Source organism: Cherax quadricarinatus, chromosome 61, assembly GCF_038502225.1.
Source record: "Cherax quadricarinatus isolate ZL_2023a chromosome 61, ASM3850222v1, whole genome shotgun sequence".
NCBI classification, from domain to species: Eukaryota; Metazoa; Arthropoda; class Malacostraca; order Decapoda; family Parastacidae; genus Cherax; species Cherax quadricarinatus.
The window spans coordinates 8,214,115-8,234,835 of NC_091352.1; the positions used below are offsets into that span (position 1 = coordinate 8,214,115).

The window sequence follows — 20,721 nt, forward strand, 5'->3', positions numbered from 1 at the left end:
AATGCATGAAGCCCCACTCGGGCGAAAAGTCTACAAAATAGTATACCAAAACTGTATCTTATTTACATACTGTTGGTATATTTTACCATCGTGTTACCACCGTTGTAAACGTTGACCTGGGCTGCTCACACTATACAAAAAGTTCTCGAAAGAGAAACCGAGCGGCATTAAGTTCGCCAATGATGCACCAAAGCAACAGTGACAGGATGGCACCATGGAAATTCTTGGACGACATGGATAAGTTAACACCGGAAGAAGATGTGGCAGATGCAGGTTAAGGAAGTCACTTATAAGCTTCAATTCTATTTTGTAAGAATAATCAAACATTAAATATAGACGTTAACCAAGAGCACAGTAGTTTCAAAACAGATTTAACAGTTCTGATTAGTAGAAATATAAAGACAAGGCAGCGGTACGCACGTGACTATAACAAAAGCTGTATAAGACAACTCGAGAGTATATAATACTACTGAATAATTCGACTTATTAATAGTAAGATATTTAAATTATTCTTGCTTCTGATGCTTCAACTACTAGGTTATTAGCAGCCAATCATCGGGAATCTTAATGACGGAGCAAGAGACTTTACAAGACATTATTCTAAAATACTCGGTGATGTGAGTTTTGTTCATGATATAAGGCATATATCGAAGGCATAAAAAAAAAGTTCTGAAAATATTTTATAAAGGCTGAGCTCACAACAATGAAGTCAAAGATGAACAAATGAAAATCCAAAACTGCTAAGGGCATATAGAGTCGTAGACGAATCAAACTTCACTGAAGCAAATAATTTGGAAATTATTTAAAAATACGTTAACTGCAAGAGATGCGAACTACCATACAAGGCTTATTAGGCCTACTGTAATGTTTTATGTTCAAACATCAATGATATTTCAAAGGCTGACTTACGCACAAATGCTGAAAGCTTAAAGTTCGTAGAAATACACGTACAAGCACATAACACAGACTTACGCACACCGTTCATCAACGCCCCCCCCCTACCCAGACCACCAAATATACATTGAACAGCAGACCAAAAAATATATATAAATTAAATTAACAGAGTAAACCAGGGCCAAATTTATAACTTTATATACAAATATAAACAAGGTAATGTTAGGAAAGACGAGAGCAAAAACATCTCTGAACAAATGAAGATATCATGGCTGTCACAGAAACGAAACTGAAGAAGTATATAGCGAAGTGGCATTCATACAACTTTGTTTTAAGGGATAGTGCGAATAAGGTGGTAAAACAGAAAAAAATGTATAATAATAAAAGTAATAAATTAATTCCTCAAGCTGGTGTACACACATGAAAGCGCTCAGGCAATTTTTTTTTTATATTTGTAGCCATGTGTTTTAGTGTGATTTCTTCACACATACAGACATCGAGCACATCTGAAGCGCGCATTAAGCAAACAACGGCTGCCACATATGGACGCCTGGCAAACCTAAGAATAGTGTTTCGACATCTAAGTAAGGAACCATTCAAGATACTGTACACTCTGTACGCCATATTGGAGTACGCAGCACCAGTATGGAACCCACACCTGATCAAGCACGAAATTAGAGGAAGTGCAAAAGTGTACAACAAGACTAGTCCCGGAGCCAAGGGGGAGGAGGTATGCCCTACGTGGGGAGGTCAAGGTAACAGAGTTGGCAGGAAGTGGAACAATCTGGAGAGTGAGGTAGTGGAGGTAGGATCCATACATAGCTTTAAAAAGAGATTTGTAAAGCTCATAGAGAAGGGAGAGAGTGGAGCTAGTAGCAACCAGCGAAGAGGCTCAGGCAGGAGCTATGACTCGACCCCCTGCAACCACAACTAGGTGAGTACACACACACACACTATATATATATATATATATATATATATATATATATATATATATATATATATATATATATATATATATATATATATGTCGTGCCGAATATGTAAAACTGGTCAATTAGCAAAAACTCATTTAAAATTAAGTCCTTTCTGAAATTTTCTTTTATATGTTTAAAGATATATTTTTCTCATTAATGTTAATGTAAAAATTTATAATTTTGCACCAAAAGAATCTTAGAAAACTTACCTAACCTTATTATAACAAGAACAATTTATTTTAGCCTAACCCAACTAAATATATTTTAGATTTGTTTACAGTAATTTAATACTAAACAAACACAGTGAAATATATTTTTTTCGTTAGGTTCAGAATGATTTTGGCGAAATTATTGCATACACAAGTTTTCGCTTGTCCTATATGGCAAGATGAGCGTTGCTATTTAAGCCAAGATCGCAAGTTCTGCCTATTCGGCACGACATATATATATATATATATATATATATATATATATATATATATATATATATATATATATATATATATATATATATATATATATATATTGTAGGTAATAGGTTGGTAGACAGCAACCACCCAGGGAGGTACTACCGTCCTGCCAAGTGAGTGTAAAACGGAAGCCTGTAATTGTTTTACATGATGGTTTGATTGCTGGTGTCCTTTTTTCTGTCTCATAAACATGCAAGATTTCAGGTACGTCTTGCTACTTCTACTTACACTTACGTCACACTACACATACATGTACACGTTTATTTATACACACTCATCTGAGTTTTCTTTGATTTTATCTTAATAGCTCTTGGTCTTATTACTTTTCCTTTTATATCCATGGGGAAGTGGAATAAGAATCTTTCCTCCGTAAGCCATGCGTGTTGTAAAAGTCAACTAAAATGCCGGGAACAATGGGCTAGTAACCCCTTTTCCTGTAAAGATTACTAAAAAGAATAAGAAGAAGAAAATTGTCAAAGTGGGAAGTCTGAATGTGCGTGGATGTTGTGCAAATAATAAGAAAGAGATGATTAAGTGAAACAAAGCTGAAGGGGGTGGGAGAGTTTCAATGGAGAGGAATAAATGGAATTAGGTCAGGGGTTTCAAATAGAGTTAGAGCTAAAGAAGGAGTAGCAATAATATTGAAGGATAAGCTATGGCAGGAAAAGAGGGACTACAAATGTATTAATTCAAGGATTATGTGGAGTAAAATAAAGATTGGATGTGAAAAGTGGGTTATAGTAAGCGTGTATGCACCTGGAGAAGAGAGAAGTGTAGAGGAGAGAGATTTTGGGAAATGTTGAGTGAATGTGTGGGGAGTTTTGAATCAAGTGTGAGAGTAATGGTGGTTGTGGATTTCAATGCTAAAGTGGGTAAAAAAATTATGGAGGGAGTAGTAGGTAAATTTGGGGTGCCAGGGGTAAATGTAAATGTGGAGCCTTTAATTTAGAGAGAATGGATCAAAGTAGAATGACATGGAAAGCATATAAATCTATAGGGGAAGGAAGGAGAGGTAGGGGTCGTCCTCGAAAGGGTTGGAGAGAGGGGGTAAAGGAGGTTTTGTGGGCGAGGGGCTTGGACTTCCAGCAAGCATGCGTGAGCGTGTTAGATAGGAGTGAATGGAGACGAATGGCACTTGGGACCTGACTATCTGTTAGAGTGTGAGCAGGGTAATATTTAGTGAAGGGATTCAGGGAAACCGGTTATTTTCATATAGTCGGACTTGAGTCCTGGAAATGGGAAGTACAATGCCTGCACTTTAAAGGAGGGGTTTGGGATATTGGCAGTTTGGAGGGATATGTTGTGTATCTTTATACGTATATGCTTCTAAACTGTTGTGTTCTGAGCACCTCTGCAAAAACAGTGATAATGTGTTTGTGGTGAAAGTGTTGAATGATGATGAAAGTATTTTCTTTTTGGGGATTTTCTTTATTTTTGGGTCACCCTGCCTCGGTGGGAGACGGCCGACTTGTTGAAATTATATATATATATATATATATATATATATATATATATATATATATATATATATATATATATACATATATATATATATACCTATACATACATATGTATGTATGTATTTCATTTTGAGTTCAAGACAAAGAACGTCATGACCAGCGTTGTTCAGGTTAGTGAAGCAGAACAGATATTGACACACATTTGAGTTGGGAGCGGCACTACCACCCTATTAATGTGCAACCATGATGTTTTATTGTGTAAGTTACTGCTGAGAGAGAGAGAGAGAGAGAGAGAGAGAGAGAAATTTGACTAGCTGGTCATTGGTGTGTTTAAAAATATTAATATCGAAAAAAGGGATCTAGAAGTAATTGAGTAAAGAATGTCAGACATTACATGCATGGAGAAGTGAGAACGTCATGTCCTACACTCTCAAACTTCAAACTGCCTCTAGATAGGTAATTTTCAAAATTCTAAAAAAGAAAGGCTTATACGTTAGACGCAAACAGGAACATGCAGTGGTAGTGTGGTAACAACATTAAAAAAATGTATATCAGACGAAGTAACCAATACTTACAAGTTTCCAATACACATAACAACACACGTGCAACATATGGCACACTTCTCGCTCACCCGAACTTCTTCCATCAAGTGAGGAAGCTCCTAGTTTAGGTTAGTTTAGGTTAGAAAGGGGGTTGGGTTAGGTTTGTCAGGAAGCAAGACAAGTGTTACCTGACGCGGGTCTTAGCCATATGATGACCCACAGCTAGAGCTTCTGGTCATCTGACCGAGGCCTTCCACTGGCTTACCAGTCCACCCCTTATAAAAATTACGGTTAGGACTTATTACACTTAGAATGTATAGGGAGTTCCTGCTGGATCAAGTGTCCGCCTTATCAAAGGAAGTGTATACAGAAGATGCAAAAAAAAGTCTCCATACAGCTACCCGTTTTAAAAATGTGGTAAAAAATTACCTAAATCTAAAGAAAACTCTTCTTAGCAAAATTATGTTTAAGCTTGATGTATCAATATCAACTCTGTTTATCCATTTTTTTGCAGTGATATTCACATTATCACCAATCTATTTCAACATATGCAGAAGCCAAATTTATCTTCTACCTCAGTACTCCCAGATACAAATACTATATCAAATTGTTTACAAGATTTCAAAATGTCATCATATACCAGACTGCCATATTACATATTTAAAAGTCATTTTTGGCAAACTAACATTTAGCAATCTACTATATTTGTCTCATTACTTAGTAATTATAAGTTCATTATCTAGTAATTATAAATTAATTTTAAGCTCGTGTGCTCTGCATAACAAGGGGTTTTATATAAAACAGTTTTTACATGTCAATTATTCCACTGTAGCTCTCTTTAATAAAGCTGTTTGTTTGAGGACGACGACCGTACCTTCAGTGGCAGTGAGTGACTTTCCTCCCTATCACCATTCTTCTCTCATCCCTCCCCCTCACTCTCTATCACTTTCACTCTTTACAGCGTACCTTGGACCTGCTACGCACCTAATCGTGATATAATACGTAGAAGTAATGGAGCCATTAGTGTGTGTATGCACGTGTTTGTATTATCTGCTACACCCCGTGGAAACCTCAACAATTACATGAACAACGCACATGACGGGAGACTACATAGTTCTGCATCTCTAACAACAATCACCTGCTCACTCGCACACACAGCTTTCTCAATACTATAACAATTTAATATTTATCTCTGGAAGAAAAGAAAAAGAAGGGGAAAAGGGGAAGGACGAAGTGAACGAACAGGGGGGAGGGAAGGTTAATGGCTGAGGGGAAAAGGTAACGAACGGGTAGGGTACCTTTGAAGATATACCTTCGAAGAGTTTCGAGAGTTTATCTACTCTCTGAGCCCGGCCATGGGCCGGGCCCATGAAAATCAGGAAGTAGGGGGGTAGTGGAATTGTGAAGAGAGGAGGAACGAAGTTATAGTACGAGGGTAGTATAAGAAAACGTAGGAGGGAGGAAAAAATGACGGGGAAGAGAGAAGGGGGGGGGGAGAAGGGAAAGGTTAAAGGGAAAAATGCGGATGGGGAAAAGGAGGTAGATATAGTAGAAATACAACTTGGAGTGGCTGAGCTCAGTGATGAGTTTAATAATAATGTTGGTGATTAATAAGAGGTGAACACTCAAGACGAACACACTGCCACCTGGTACTCAAATGTTACCCGCCGGGTTGAGTACGTAACACCAGCAGCAGCTGCATTAGTGTTCACCACAACACTTTTCCTGGGAGTTTAATCAAGAAGTCTCCACGAAAGAAATGGAAGGCTGGTTAGGAGAAGCAATGAGCAGTAAGTGTGAGAGTAACTGATATTCTCTCTCTCTCTCTCTCTCTCTCTCTCTCTCTCATGCACACACACACACACACAGGACTAGAGGGATAGGGGACACATGATAACGACATATAAAATGCTGAGAAGAACTGACAAGGTGGATAGGGACAAAATGTTTCAGAGATGGAACACAGCAACAAGGGGTCACAACTGGAAACTGAAGACTCAGGAATTATTTCTTCAGTAGCAGAGTTGTTAGAAGTGGAACAATCTGGAGAGTGATGTAGTGGAGTCAGGATCCATACATAGCTTTAAGAAGAGATACGATAAAGCTCATGGAGCAGGGAGAGTAGACCTAGTAGCGACCAGCGAAAAGGCGGGACCAGGAGCTGTGACTCGATCCCTGCAAACCACAAATTAGTGAGTACAAACAGGTGAGCGCGCGTGCACACACGACCACTGTAACCACATATAGGTAAGTAGGTGCGTACACACTGAGATAAAAACTGCGCGCTTAGGTACAAAAAAAATTACAAATACATTTCTCACGACGAAAGTATTTCAGGCACAAGCAAGAATAATTTCATTTGTACAAAATCTTGAAGTTTCTTAACAGTGTAACTGGGACGAGTGTGTGACATTTAGCAGTGCTTACAAAACCAGTTCAGACTTTTAAAAATAATGGCTTATTTATCAGTTAAGTTAAAATGACATTAACGGTGCCCGGCCTTCAGGAGGTCATGCCACTCTTTCTCCGTCGACCAACACTAGACAATAGCCCGCATACTTTTGTACTTGCCCATTAATGTTCGCCTAGGTCGAGGCCCTTCTCCTGTACCGCATAACCCTCAGCCTACTGGCTTTCTTAGTTCCTAGCTTCTTGGATGCTGGTGTACGTACTTCGGAAAGCATGAATCGAGTTTTCTACACTATCCTGCCCTTCCACCATCCCATTTTTTTTACTACCTTTGCTTTTTCCTCAGATCTCTGTGACTTTTCTGGCCACTGAGCTTCTACTTGTTTCTTTGCTCTGACACCTTTCATATCACTTTCTGTTCATCTTATGTGTGCACTTAAGAATCTTGTACTTTGTGGTCTTCTCTCGACTCCTTGCTCTCAGTGACGAAAAATTTGATTAATTTCGTCTTCCTTAATAGCCCTTCTCAGTTCTGGGACAAACTATTCTTTTAATTACTTATGTGCTTGATTAATACTTAGAAAGTACTGGTAAATAACTGGAACCCAATAAGTGAAGGAGGCAAAGACGACACACACTTTCAAGATTAGATCTGATCTGATCGGACCCTAGAAGTCAAGAATACTCCTACAAACATCTACGAATATATTAAAAACTAAATCCATACTGGGATGTATGTACGTGTCTTACGTTGCTATATGTAGCGGTTATACCTGGAGTATACCTGGAGGGTGTTTCGGGGGTCAACGCCCCCGCGGCCCAGTCCATGACCAAGCCTCGACTGGAGTCCAGTCTGGTCATTCATATTATTCATATTTATTATCATTATACTCACAGGGGAAATGTTAAGCCCATTGGAATCATACATTGCATGGGAGGAAATCAGGTTTGATCTGAGGAAGGGAAGATCCAGTTCCTTGGATCAAGGGTCCTTCAATATCAATCAGAAACTCCACAATTAAATGCAAACTTCCTGTACTAGATAAATTACATAAACTGAAGGTCCAAACTTTATAATTCTAAGAAACATATATTATTCTAAAAGAATTAAATTTAATAAATTAACAAACTGATCTACCCATCTAAAGCATTAGAGGAGCTCATCAGTTGAGAGATTCACCTCAGAGTTGACTGATCTGCGGGACAGTCAACTGGTCTATAATGTATATTGTAATGAGATAACTACATCCCGCCATTCATCCTATCTTAAAGATCTCGTATAATGAAAACGTAATTTTGACATGAAATTGAACAACTTTTACCATTATTGTTAATAATAATAATAATAATAATAATAATAATAATAATAATAATAATAATAGCAATAATAGCATTAACAGCAAGATTCAGTAAAACTCTTCCATTATAGTTTTAACATTTACAACAGTGCATGATTTGCTTTTGTTGATGCGGTCTTAAATGTGCATAGAATTTTTTTAGTGTCCTGTATGTAGAATTTGTCATATGTCTACAGCATATATGTGGTTAATTAATATATATATATATATATATATATATATATATATATATATATATATATATATATATATATATATATATATATATAAGTATTCGCTTTTTTATATTAAATACACTTACCATAAATTTAGAGACAAAAACATTAAATATCGTCATCTTATATACCCCAGAAGATATTCTTTCCTACATATTTTTTTCAGAATTTAGGAAATTTGAAGACTAAACGAGGCTTTAAGACATGTGTATGACACACGAGAAAGTCTGTCAGCTGTGCCGTTGTTGTTGTTGTTGTATCTCCTAATTATTATTATTGTTGTTATATCTTGTAACTAGCCTTGCTTTCTCCCTGTTTTCTTTCCTCGTGTGATTTACTTTCATCTGCTTTGGTTTTATTCACTGAAGAGCTGCTTTCACTGCAAGTATCTCCACAGAACTCATCCTCTCTCTCTTCTACTAGCTTTTCTACTTTTCTTAAAAAAAAAAAAGAAATAATGTGTAAAACCTCTTACAAAATGGTATCTTAATTTCAAAATAAAAACTGTCACATCCAATTTGTTATACTATAAAAAATATTCTTTCCTCATTTAATTTAATCCTTAATATTACCATATGGGATACTCTTATATCTGGCCCTATTTTACAACACTAATGTTATTAGCAAAATATAGAAACATTTCCTTCTTGACGGCAAAATGTATAAAAACTTCTATTCCTAATGATGATTCTTTACTTGTAACATTTCCTCTCTATCGTTACACGATTCTGTCTTATAAAATTATTTTTCCTTTCCTAATTGATATTTTATAATCATTGTAGCATTTCCCCACTCAACTGATTTAATTATCTTCTCTCTTAGTGTTTTCTCTTTAATGTAATAATATACAATACCTGTGCCATACCCCTGACCTGTTTCGAGGGCTTTCCTACTCTCGCAGCCATCCTACTGATTACCTTTTTACCCAGGAAACTTCTGTAACCGCCCCGTTGAATTTTACAAAAAGTGTGTCCTACTTAGTTCATCTAAAAGCCCAGCTTTATCTAAAGTATACTACAACCCTCCCAGGACGCTCCCTACAAGAGGCGGCCAACACTCAGGCACTAATTAATTCTGGATAAACAGAGACCGCAGGTGTCAGAAAACCAGTCCAACGTCTCCAACCGTCCAAGAATTGAAATTGGGTTCTTCGATTGAGAGTCGAAGGCGCTACTACTAAAATACGATCCACCTTCTAGTATTGTCACCTTTATAGAGTTGCTTTCACTTTCAAGTGAGAAGGGACAAAGCCGCTTGCTCAGAAGAGACAACACCACCATCATATGACCGCCCGCAGCTTACAGCCTCCCCAGCCAGGTCTTGTGAGGACAATATATTGGTGTGTGTGAGAAGAAACTTTTGTTGGTGTCAGCCGTGCCTCAGGTGCCAAGGGTAAGCTTTACTGCCACCTTTACTCTGGGGTTTTGAGTCACATCTTAAAGAGCTTTTCACTGAGTTTTGGGAGTCAGTGGAGAGTTTCGAGCACGTTCCAAACATCATGAGATTGTTTCGAGTGTCCGATGAGTGTGAGTGTGTGTATGTGTGTGTGAGGGGGGTCCCCCCCCCCTCGGGGAGCTATCGCAAGATAGAAGATGAATGTCACCCTCCAGCCAGAGGGACCACAGCAAGACGTCGGCACAGGACAGAAGAAAGAAGATGAGCGACACCCCCTACCCCCGGGGGGATGGGCAATGCCGGGTCACCACCTGGAAAAGACCCGGGCCGGGACAAGACCGGCGAACCTACTACAATACAATGTATGTGGGGGGAGAGACAGGCCACCAGGGTGGTGTCACTGTGACACACTGCACCAACACTCATGCGAGCGTCTGAGGCAAGGGCAAGGGAAAGTTCCTTTAACACAATACGTTCACGACACCGGCTGTCACTGCTCTTACAAGCCTCTTTTAGCGGGGAGGAGAGAGCGTGTCCGGTGCATGTCAAAGACACGCCTAACCGGGGGGGAAAAAAAATAATTTTTTCCACCCCAAAAAGATGGCAATGTTCCTCATTTGACGGTGTTTATAATGGAAAAAAAGCAACTTTACGATACTGTTAAGAGAGCAAGAGTACCTTTAAAGAGTATTTTGCATGTATTACTATACATGTAAAACTTAAGAACTAATTCAACAGCTTAAATTATCGGGAACTTAAACGACACACTTTTAAAAGAGAATAGCGTGTAAAACAATGTAGTTAGACCCTCATACACCATGAATACTTACTACCTGTATCCCTGAAGGTGGCGCACGCATAGCTTTACTCATTAAACAGCATAGAATAAACACAAAAGCGAACCACCTTCGGCAGGTGGGAAGATAATACGCGCAACTCGCACGGTGAAACAAGATTCAGTTCTTCAGACTAACCTGACAGGTCTCCACGACGAGCTAGGGAAAACAGTCATCAACACAGGACCAGCGCTGCTCCACTGTCCCTTCCTTGGCAACACATGTTCGATCCGAGAAATGGGAAGAGAGCTCTATTTTCTCAGATCAGAAACCCTTCAGCGGCACCAAGGAACTTCACTGAAGGGAGCTACTCAAGAAAGATTCAAGTTTACCCCTCTCACAACACCCGCTCTGCCTTACCGTCCTTTGCTATCAATTATATTTAAGCATTCGTGAGTTCGAAACTCAGTTCTCAAGACCGAAACTCAGTCCCAAGATCGATGCTCAGTTAACGAGCTCGATGAAGAAAAAAAAAAGATCGATGCTCAATTCACGAAATGAATTAAGGGGCCAAATGAAAGGTTCATGCAGGCTTACCTTGTATCCTGGGCCAAGGCGATGCATGGCGCACACCTGGTGAGCGGTGAGAGCCTCAGAGAAGAGGTAGACGGCACTCATCTGGCCACAGAACACTCGTTCTTCGTCCAGCTCCGGCGTTGCCCCTATGTAGCACTTGTCCCATGTCTGATGGAACAAGACCTGGTTATATTTATGAACATAAGTCTGAATGTGCCTGTCCTTCCACTCCCCCCCTCTCTCTCTCATAAAAATATTGCTAATACAATATGAAAGAATAGCAGAAAAAAATCACGAAATGAATACCTAAGAGTAAAACAGCATGAGTTCGTATATGGCAAATTTTCTCTCACGAATCTCCGGAATTTCATGACAGTGACATACAGCGAGAGTATCTTCGAAGACGGAAGAAGCTGTTATATAAATTGTAAAGAAAGTAAGAGAATCAATAAAGATGCTCAAGTGCATACAGGAGCACTTAGTGAATAGAAGACAGAGCATAATGCAAAAAAAAAACAGGAGATATCAGAGTGGGCATGAATGATGAATGGTGCTTGTAACCCTCCTGTTTCTGATATATATATATATATATATATATATATATATATATATATATATATATATATATATATATTATATATATATATATATATATATATATATAACAACACTACACTAGCCAAGGAGTCGAACCCATGCTGTTTTGGCCCGCCTCATGGTGAGAGGAAACGCATGACGCTTTAGACCACACAATCTTCAACAATGGTGCATCCAGCCAAGCTAGATGTTGTACCCACCATCGAAGGACATACGGTGGTGTGAACACCTCTGAGCTAATTTCATTCTACTCCCTGTTTGTGTACTAGCTCAACAAGCAGTATATTATATTATTGTACCCACGGAACACGTGGTATTGATTAGTAACAACACTGTACTAGCCAAGGAGTCGAACCCATGCTGTTTTGGCCCTGAGGCGGGCCAAAACAGCATGGGTTCCTCATAACTCAAAATCATGCAAGTCATGCTGGGAAGGACTTGGTCTCAATAAAAAAAAAAGTTGATTTCAGTTATAAATGATTAAAGGTGGACTGGACAAAGGAAGGTGAAGTTTGTTTTAAAAACAATGCTATTTTGGGAGGACTGATTTACAAGTGTTTCAGCGAGGGTTAGCTCCGGAAGGTATGCCTTTCATTTATAAGAGCTTAATGGATGTTGATTTATAACGGTGTAAGGTATATTGAGATGGATTTGTTAGTTTGGGCAAATTTTGACAGTCGGGTATGTTGGTTTGATCGACTTAGTTTGAGTAGAGGAATAACTGAGTTGCATGCAATTATTTTGGTAAAGTGGATTTCGTGTGGCCTCATAAAAATATGATAAAATTAGCATCATCATCATCCACACAATACTTACATCATTGGTGGAGACGAGCCAGGTCATGTCGGTGGCTGAAGCGAGTTGACCGTTGACAAACACCTTTATCTCGCTCTTGCTCCACCTGTTGTAGATATACACCACAGCCACCATGTACCACTGAAACAATAAGTAACATATTAACATCATCTTTACCTTTATGATCAATTCATGCATATAAAGGAAAACATGGGCCTCTTTAAAAGTAACACGTATATATAAGGAATAAAATGTCTATCTTGCGAATAACCCGGGTATCTTATTAATAATACGTGTCCTAAGATAACATATGACTTTCCAAATACACAAACTGGAATTTCACACTTTTATGCAACAATATGAAAGAACTGTGTGAGGTGACTGGACCACAGACGTGAGGCTGGCATGTTACCACTGATATTAAAATATTCATGAGAGCATATTCCCTAGTCTTAGATTGTGACAGCGCCCACGGTTCCCCAAATCATCTTTTACAAGCCTCACACTGCCTACTAGCACAGTGGATAGCATTTAACCCTTAAACTGTCCAAACGTAGATCTACGTTTTTTCAACATTTGAAAGTATGTAAAAAAACGTAGAGCTTCTTTTTCTTTTTTTACATTTGAAAACGTTTAAAAAAAGCTTTGATCTACATTTTTTTGTTATATTTGAAAATATGTAAAAAAACGTAGATCTACTTTTGGAGCACTACGCATGTGAACGTAGATCTGTTTGGACAGTTTAAGGGTTAATGATATGGTTCTACATTCCTGCCACCATAAGAGTAATCTGAGATTGAAGAGTGATGACTGATGCAGTTGACACCTGGTCCTAGGCACTTTCAACGTGTTGGCTTGTATGGCTACGAGACAGGGAAGCTAAACAAATGGACGTTGAACAAAAGTTATTGTGAAGGGAGGAAGAGGTCTTGTAACAAGACAAGGTAAAGGTGTTATTACTATTGACATGACCTTATTAGTAATGATTCCCTCCCATGACAAAATATTTCACAGCAGAATCTTGGGTTTGTGTACTAAAGGAGTCATACACTTAGTATCATCACGTTTTGCTGCCAGTCAATCAACGATCCCAAATCAATCTTTCAATAAATTTTATTATTCTAAGTATAATTTAGTTTTTAATAATATAATCATCCTAGAAACCTAAATTAAATTATTCAAACCTTATTTAAGGTCCCCGTAGAGAGACTTGGAAGGCTTATTTCATCAGAGTTACTAAGAGTGACGGTTCACTAGTGTGTAATTTGGAAAAATAGTGATGATACAGAACACTATCTCTACTTACTGTTGAAAATGACGTGATAATAATACAAACAAGACTTAAATAAAATAATGTATATAATAATTGTCATTTTTATTATAATCATTATTGTGTTGTCACCACTGTTCAATATTGTCTATATTTTTACAGTCATTATCATTTATTATTATTATAACAATTAACAGATTTCTGCTATTTTTTTTTTTTCAGCCGCTAGTCAATTCACGATCATTGATTCACTTCCATTTGTGTGATTTGTTTCTTATGAAAATGACTGGTTATTGTTGGTATCTATTGTAATAAAAATGTTACAAAAAAGATATAAATGTAAAATCATTTATGAATAAAAGTAATATTGGTGATAATTACAACAAACATTACTGTTTGGATAACTATTACAGAGACACACATCTTGTCGATATAGAAAGACCATTTATCAGTTACACCTGTCTTGTTTAACCACTTGTCGCCTCTCAGCCATTCTCCCCCCCCTCCTTTTTTTGGGGGGGGGGATAAGGGGTTTGTTTGCATCAGAATAACTAAAGTGAGAGAAAGCAACTAACCAACACCCCACGTAGAGTTTACTAGCAACGAAGAACTCGTCAGTACGTTTAAAAAGTGATCATATGGTAGAAGTGATTATGCTCTAGTGCAGAAACGCAAAAACAAACATTACAATTACCATTATTTTCATGAGAAAGCGTTTGAGGAATGGGAGGCAGCCAGGTTTAATCCAAGGAAAACGAGAGAAGCTCCTATTCGCTTGATCAAGAGCGATTTACTGGCATGAAGGCATCCCCCAAGGAGGGGGGATTAGACTACAAAACCTGCAAGATATGCTAATTTAAGACAGTGTTTTCAAGAAATTCAGTTCAAAATTTTACAAGAAGCAGACGTAGCAATGAAGAAAAGTCCACCAACAGCCAAAAGAGAACAATGAAAGAAAAAACTTAAACCAACACAAAAACACTCCAACTGTATTATCAGAGTTGTATGCAAGACAGAAATGCATGTACGAATATAAGCAGGCGAGAAGTCTCCTTGAAAATGAAATACTAAGTTAAGAGCAAGTCTGAAACAGTTTATTTAAACTTGTAAAACACACACACACACACACACACACACACACACACACACACACATACACAGGAGCTGTGACTCGACCCCTGCAACCACAACTACGTGAGTACACACACACACACACACACACACACACACACACTTGTCAGGATGTGAAACAGTCTGGGAAGTGATGTAGTGGATACAGGATCCATACATAGCTTTAAGAAGAGGTATATATAAAGCTCATGGAGCAGGAACAGTGACCTAGTAGCGACCAGTGAAGAGGCGAGACCAGAAGCTGTGAATCGACCCCTGCAACCACAACTAGGTAAGTACAACTAGGAGAGTACACACACAAGCACACAAAATACAGTGAATATAGATTCATGATAAGATTTATAAATCAATGGAGAAAATATTTAAGACAGTTTCTAGAGTGTAGTTAAATAAAAAAATATTAAATAAAGAGTAATTTAACCCCGACAGTGTAAAAATTTGATAATGGGTATAATTAAGAGGTCAAGATAAATTACACAGTTTCAAGAGAAGGTATGAAACATCCAAGAATATACTACTGCCAGTCGATGTAACTCAAAAGGCTGGGACAGAAATCAATATTCGACACCCACAGACACAAATCTGTAAATGCGAATCTCGCTCTTCCTTAACATTTGTGGTAGAAAATCAATCGTCATGTCTAGTTTTTAAATTACACAAAGATGGGACTATTGTTCCTGACGACACCCAAGAACAGAAACCTATATTCATGTGCTCTTCTATGGTAGTGCAGACAAATCTCTATTCATGTGCACTCCTATGACGGTGCACACAAATCTGCATTCATGTGCATTCCTATGGAAGTGGTGCGGAAAGAACCATCAGAAATGGGTGAACCTTCCTTCTCTAACAATTGATAAAACAACGTGAACAGCGTCTAAAAAAATTACGCAATAACAAGAGAGCCACACAGCCAAAAGCTACCAGATGGGGAGACAAATTACGTGAAAGTGGTGCCGAAAATAACCGGGGGTTAGCAGGTCCCGCTGTGGCAAAACCAAAAAAATAACTGCATGAACAGGTTCTGCTGTAACAACACATCAGAAGTAATAACACGTGTGCAGATTCACAAAGACAACAGTAAAAATAACTACGACCATTAAGTTTCCATTCTTCTAGAGTAATGAGCACTAGCTGGAGTAGTCTGCTTCCTTAACCTTTCTTACTTACTGTAGTTCCATTACCGGCATTTGTTAGCGAATCTTTGTAATTTCTCTCTGTTCTGTGTTTATATATTTAAGTGCTCCACTCGACACAGGCGATGTACATTCACTTCTTTTTCAGATACATGTTGTGTAAAGTGTCCTAAACACTTCATTGTTAAGATTGCTGTTAGGTCAGCGGATGCTGCTGTCTCCAACGTTATATGGTTTATACGAGCTTCAGGTGGTGTGTGATCCTAATGTCTAGGTCATTATCGTTGCTCGGCTCCTATAAATGCACTTAACTCAACTGAGGGACACTGTCTAGTCTCCTTGTACCTCCTCTAGCTTTTACTTTTTTTTTTACTGGTAAATCCTTCAACTGATCGAGATCCTCTTTCAGTTTGTTGCTGTCTTTATCTGATAGAATTATTTTCATAAGCTGGGCCTTGTCAACAAACATTGACGGGCAAGATTCAAGGCCTTTGAGGTATAGGACATGAAAGGAATAATAGGGGGTTGTGGGGGGGGGGTTGTTAAAATCGGCCCGTAGCGGCACTTTGAGTGATATTTCCTCCATTCTGAGTTTCTCACTTTGCTTTCTAAGAATTACGTATTTTTTTTATCCAATCTTTATTTGCCCCATTGAATGAGCGTGCTTTTCAAGCACGCTCATTCAATGGGGCAAATAAATGGGGCTTGTGTTGTACACTCTTGAATTCGTTCTTACAGTAAAGAAAAATACAGTCGAGCAATTCTTTTTTTATTTCCGTGAACATGTCATACATTTTGATAAGGTCTGCGGGGTAAAATTTGATGATCATGAAGCCTTGTTGCTCTGAGATCAATCTCGTTCCCTCAAGGCAGTGTTACAGTCGCTTGTTATTTTCTTCCCCATCACTTCGAATGGAGTGGAATGCTAGTCAGCGACATTGGTTTGTGATTTAGTGTGATTATGTATATGCGGGAGGGGGAACTGTTTTTACACTCATCAGTGAAAAATCTCCTGACGCAATTGTAATAGTACCCACTGGTTTATCACTAGACACTTAAAAGACTAAAATTTCGTTAAAAACTATTATGCCTCACAAAATTACAGGTTCGCCCCCCCCATATATATATATATATATATATATATATATATATATATATATATATATATATATATATATACACACACACGCGCACACACACACACACACACACACACACACACACACACACACACACACACACACACACACACACACACACACACACACACACACACAAACACAAACACACACACAATGGGTTCGGGAAGGAGATTACAACGGTGTGAGTGAGGGTGACGGGTCACTGGGAGCAGGTCACCTAACTCATTAATCATACCAGCTGTGGCAAAAAAATCGTTGATTATAAAAAAAAAAAAAAGCGCTGTACAACAATGGGGCGCTGACGGTGCAGCGCCACTGTGCGACCTTCACAACAACTGCTGCCTCAAACCCTAACACGAAAATAAATTATTTGATGAGGGGAAAATCAAGAGCGAGTTTTCTCATTTTTAAGTGTTCCTCCCGCGCTACCCGGTCCTTCCCCCCCGTCCACTGGTCGACAATGCACAAGGCCAGGGCGTGAAAGTGTTCTACCAGCGACGAGCAAACACATGATAAACTTGGACAATATGATATACAAATAACCTGCACATAGGAAAAAGAAACCTTATGACGATGTTTCGGTCTGACTTGGACCATTTACTAGCCACACTAACACACGAAGGTAAGGGACAATATGACACAAAAGCAGTATGAAATACTTCATAATACCGACGTGTCGCTCATGCTCTTGCGTCACCCACACGTCATTATAAAGTGTACTGTATTCCATACTGCTTATGTCTCTTACTCTCCGGTTTATTTTGTGTATCTTTATAGATACACAAAATAAACATACTCAAATGCTCCCAAACTAAAACAACCCAAGATAATTTTGATCCTGACATCCGACGTCATCAGCTGTCAGCACGTATTCACCCATATGCACGTGTTAACCCCTGTGCACGTATTTCCTACTCCACGTACCAAGCTTCACTTGTGCACAGTAAGATAAGACTGGACTCACCTTCCTGGGCTGGAACTCATACTTGATGCAGTGTTGGTATCCTTTGCCCTTGACCTTGAGTGAGGTGAGTACCAGGCAGTTACCCACGAAGTGTGCTGAGTACCCCACACCTTTACTAGTCTTGAAGCTGTAAGGAGACAACACAAAGAAAATTGTTAATCTTATACATAAATATTATATTTGTTTAATTAATGCGCTAAAGTGATTTAAGCTTAAATATACATTATCTCACTCCAGAACAGCATTCGAACATGCTACCCACTGTTTCCCATTCACGGAACACCAAGCTTGTGATAAAGTTATTTCACATCCTGCCGATCGACACCATGCCTAACCCTTCTAGGGTAGGGTAGGTGCCTGAGCCCGAGCCTTTAGCTCATAAGACTGTCATTCCCATTTGCCCCCTTGGGGCGGGGATGGCAGACCAGAGAGGCCTAGCTTGTGGCTAGGCCTGGGGACAGTTGGTCCCAAAGATGAGGAGGTACTTGTGCCTCCTCCCATGGGAGACTTAGGTCTCAGATACTCCCTAAAGAGGGAGCCAAGGCCGGGCCACCACTTGGACAAGGCCCGGGCCGGGAGAATACCGGCTAATATTTAACTAACTAACTCACATCCTGCCACATGCACTGAATTTCGATAAGAGATTGTAGAATACTTTAAAAAAAAATAGCAAATGAGCGAACCTTGCCCTAACCTAGTTTAGTATATTATCTTTAACGACATACATGACACAACTCTCCCTAAACTCTCCTAAATGTCAAAAGTTTTAAGAGGAAGATTAACATAACACTATTACAATCAATACCGCTATCTACTGCCTTAAATACACTTGAATAAGAGTCAGTTCCTAAGGCAAGCGGTAATTATACGATTAGAATTAGTCTTGAAAATAATATATTAATGACGAATTCGAACATTTCTATTGTTTACGGAAGGTGGAGGTAAAGAAAAGATTTCCGCGGAATATGAACAAAGAATGATCTACATGATTCTATGAACTTTCAAGACAAACCCATGGCATTATTCTATATTACTCAACATTCCTTCCCACTACGTGACAACTACAAGACATTTACGTTATACAAAGCACGACGGTGAACAAACTAAAATCCCTATAATTTTAGAACAATGTCAACTATCACTTTTTCCCAAAAAGCTTTAAAATTTGCTTTCTACAAACAGGTGTAATTAGCTGGAATCTTAAAAAAAGGAAACATAAGCAAGGCTTGCTTTGTAAATGAGCCGAGGCAAAAACCTTTATCCACAGATTACGTAACACTAAGGTAAGCATTTTAGCAATGTGTATTAACAGTGGCGTTGTTCCCACCTCCCCCCCCCACACACAAAATAGTTGACGACATTCCTGTATTGGAATGAGGAAGCCACTGTGTGGCGAAACGTTTCCACAATAAACATACCCAAGTGTTGATATGTGTCTAATTTATCAACTTGTCGGTTCTCTAAACCATTTATATACAAGAGTATCTTTATGGAAACAGGTACTAGAATGAACCCTCATTCATTTACACAAGATTATCTTAGTGAAACAAGTACTAGAGAGTAGAATGAACCCTCAGACCTACGCTCACATGAATATCTTAATCTAAACAGTATCTTGTGTTGTACGTTCTGCACTTCTCTCTCCTCCTCTCCCTCGTATTTTTTTCTCTGGTAGTCATTACCAGTTTACGATGCATACATTTGAAAAAAAAAAATACACTATCAATATACATCAAAAGAGAAGGCTATCTCCTCCCATGCATGGCATCAAACATGTTTTAAAGGTTATTTTGGTCCATTCTTCACCTGTGTGAACAACAGTCAAATATAAAGATTTAACATTAACATCTGAATTGATTAATACGTAATTTTTAATGCATACTCATATTTTCTTACACGTTTAAGGTAGGCAACAGTTACTTACCCAGCTGTTCCTTACAACATGAACCATATTTTCTCGAAGATTATTATAATAAAAAAGAAGCGCTAAGCCACAAGGGATTTTCTCGAAGAATTCTGCGTCTTGGACTGACAACACTAAACGTTTTCGGTATATAAAGTGTTGTGTTTTTGCTGTATTATCGAAAAGTATCAAACTTCTACACAGAAGTACTCCACTACACAACATGGGTACTTTGTTCTATATTTTTCTGGCAAATCTTCAGCAAGTCGTATCAATATCATGGCTCAAATACGTTTAATCCATCATTTTCTCAATTAACTTTCTCGTAGCGGCACTGCAGATACCGTGTATTTAATTTTTCCCTTTACTAAATGGTCATTACCAAATGTTAAGTGCATTACCACTAACTCCACATCTTTCGTTCTGTAAAGAACTTAACCATGTCGCTGGAGATCTCTTACTTCATTTGCCAGGTCTTTATTTTAGCAGTCAAAGTCTGGCTGGCTTTACCTTGTGGGTGTTTGCCTGCAAATGCGCGCGCCCAAAGGTCAAACTAGCCCTCTTTCCTGGAGTATATCTAGAGGGTGTTCCGGGGTTAATTTCCCCGCGACCCGGTTCATGACCAGGCCTCGTAGTGGATCAGGGCCTGATCAACCAGGCAATTACTGCTGGCGGCACACAAACCGACGTACGAACCACAGCCCGGCTAGT

The 20,721-nt window shown here is 38.7% G+C and overlaps 1 protein-coding gene across 7 annotated transcripts in view; it reads right to left on the reverse strand.

The window, feature by feature from the left end:
• Nucleotides 1-18,237, reverse strand: part of rg (A kinase anchor protein rugose) — an 803,540-nt gene extending 785,303 nt beyond the window's left edge. For all 7 annotated transcript variants that reach the window (XM_070098204.1, XM_070098202.1, XM_070098203.1 and 4 more), the window contains exons 1-3: nucleotides 18,108-18,237; nucleotides 12,486-12,605; nucleotides 11,094-11,240 (exon numbers count right to left, since the gene is read on the reverse strand). In XM_070098204.1, coding sequence (XP_069954305.1) covers nucleotides 11,094-11,240; nucleotides 12,486-12,599 — 261 coding nt within the window. In that variant the 5' untranslated portion in view covers nucleotides 12,600-12,605; nucleotides 18,108-18,237. The remainder of the gene's footprint in view (nucleotides 1-11,093; nucleotides 11,241-12,485; nucleotides 12,606-18,107) is intronic.
• Nucleotides 18,238-20,721: the final 2,484 nt, after the last annotated feature.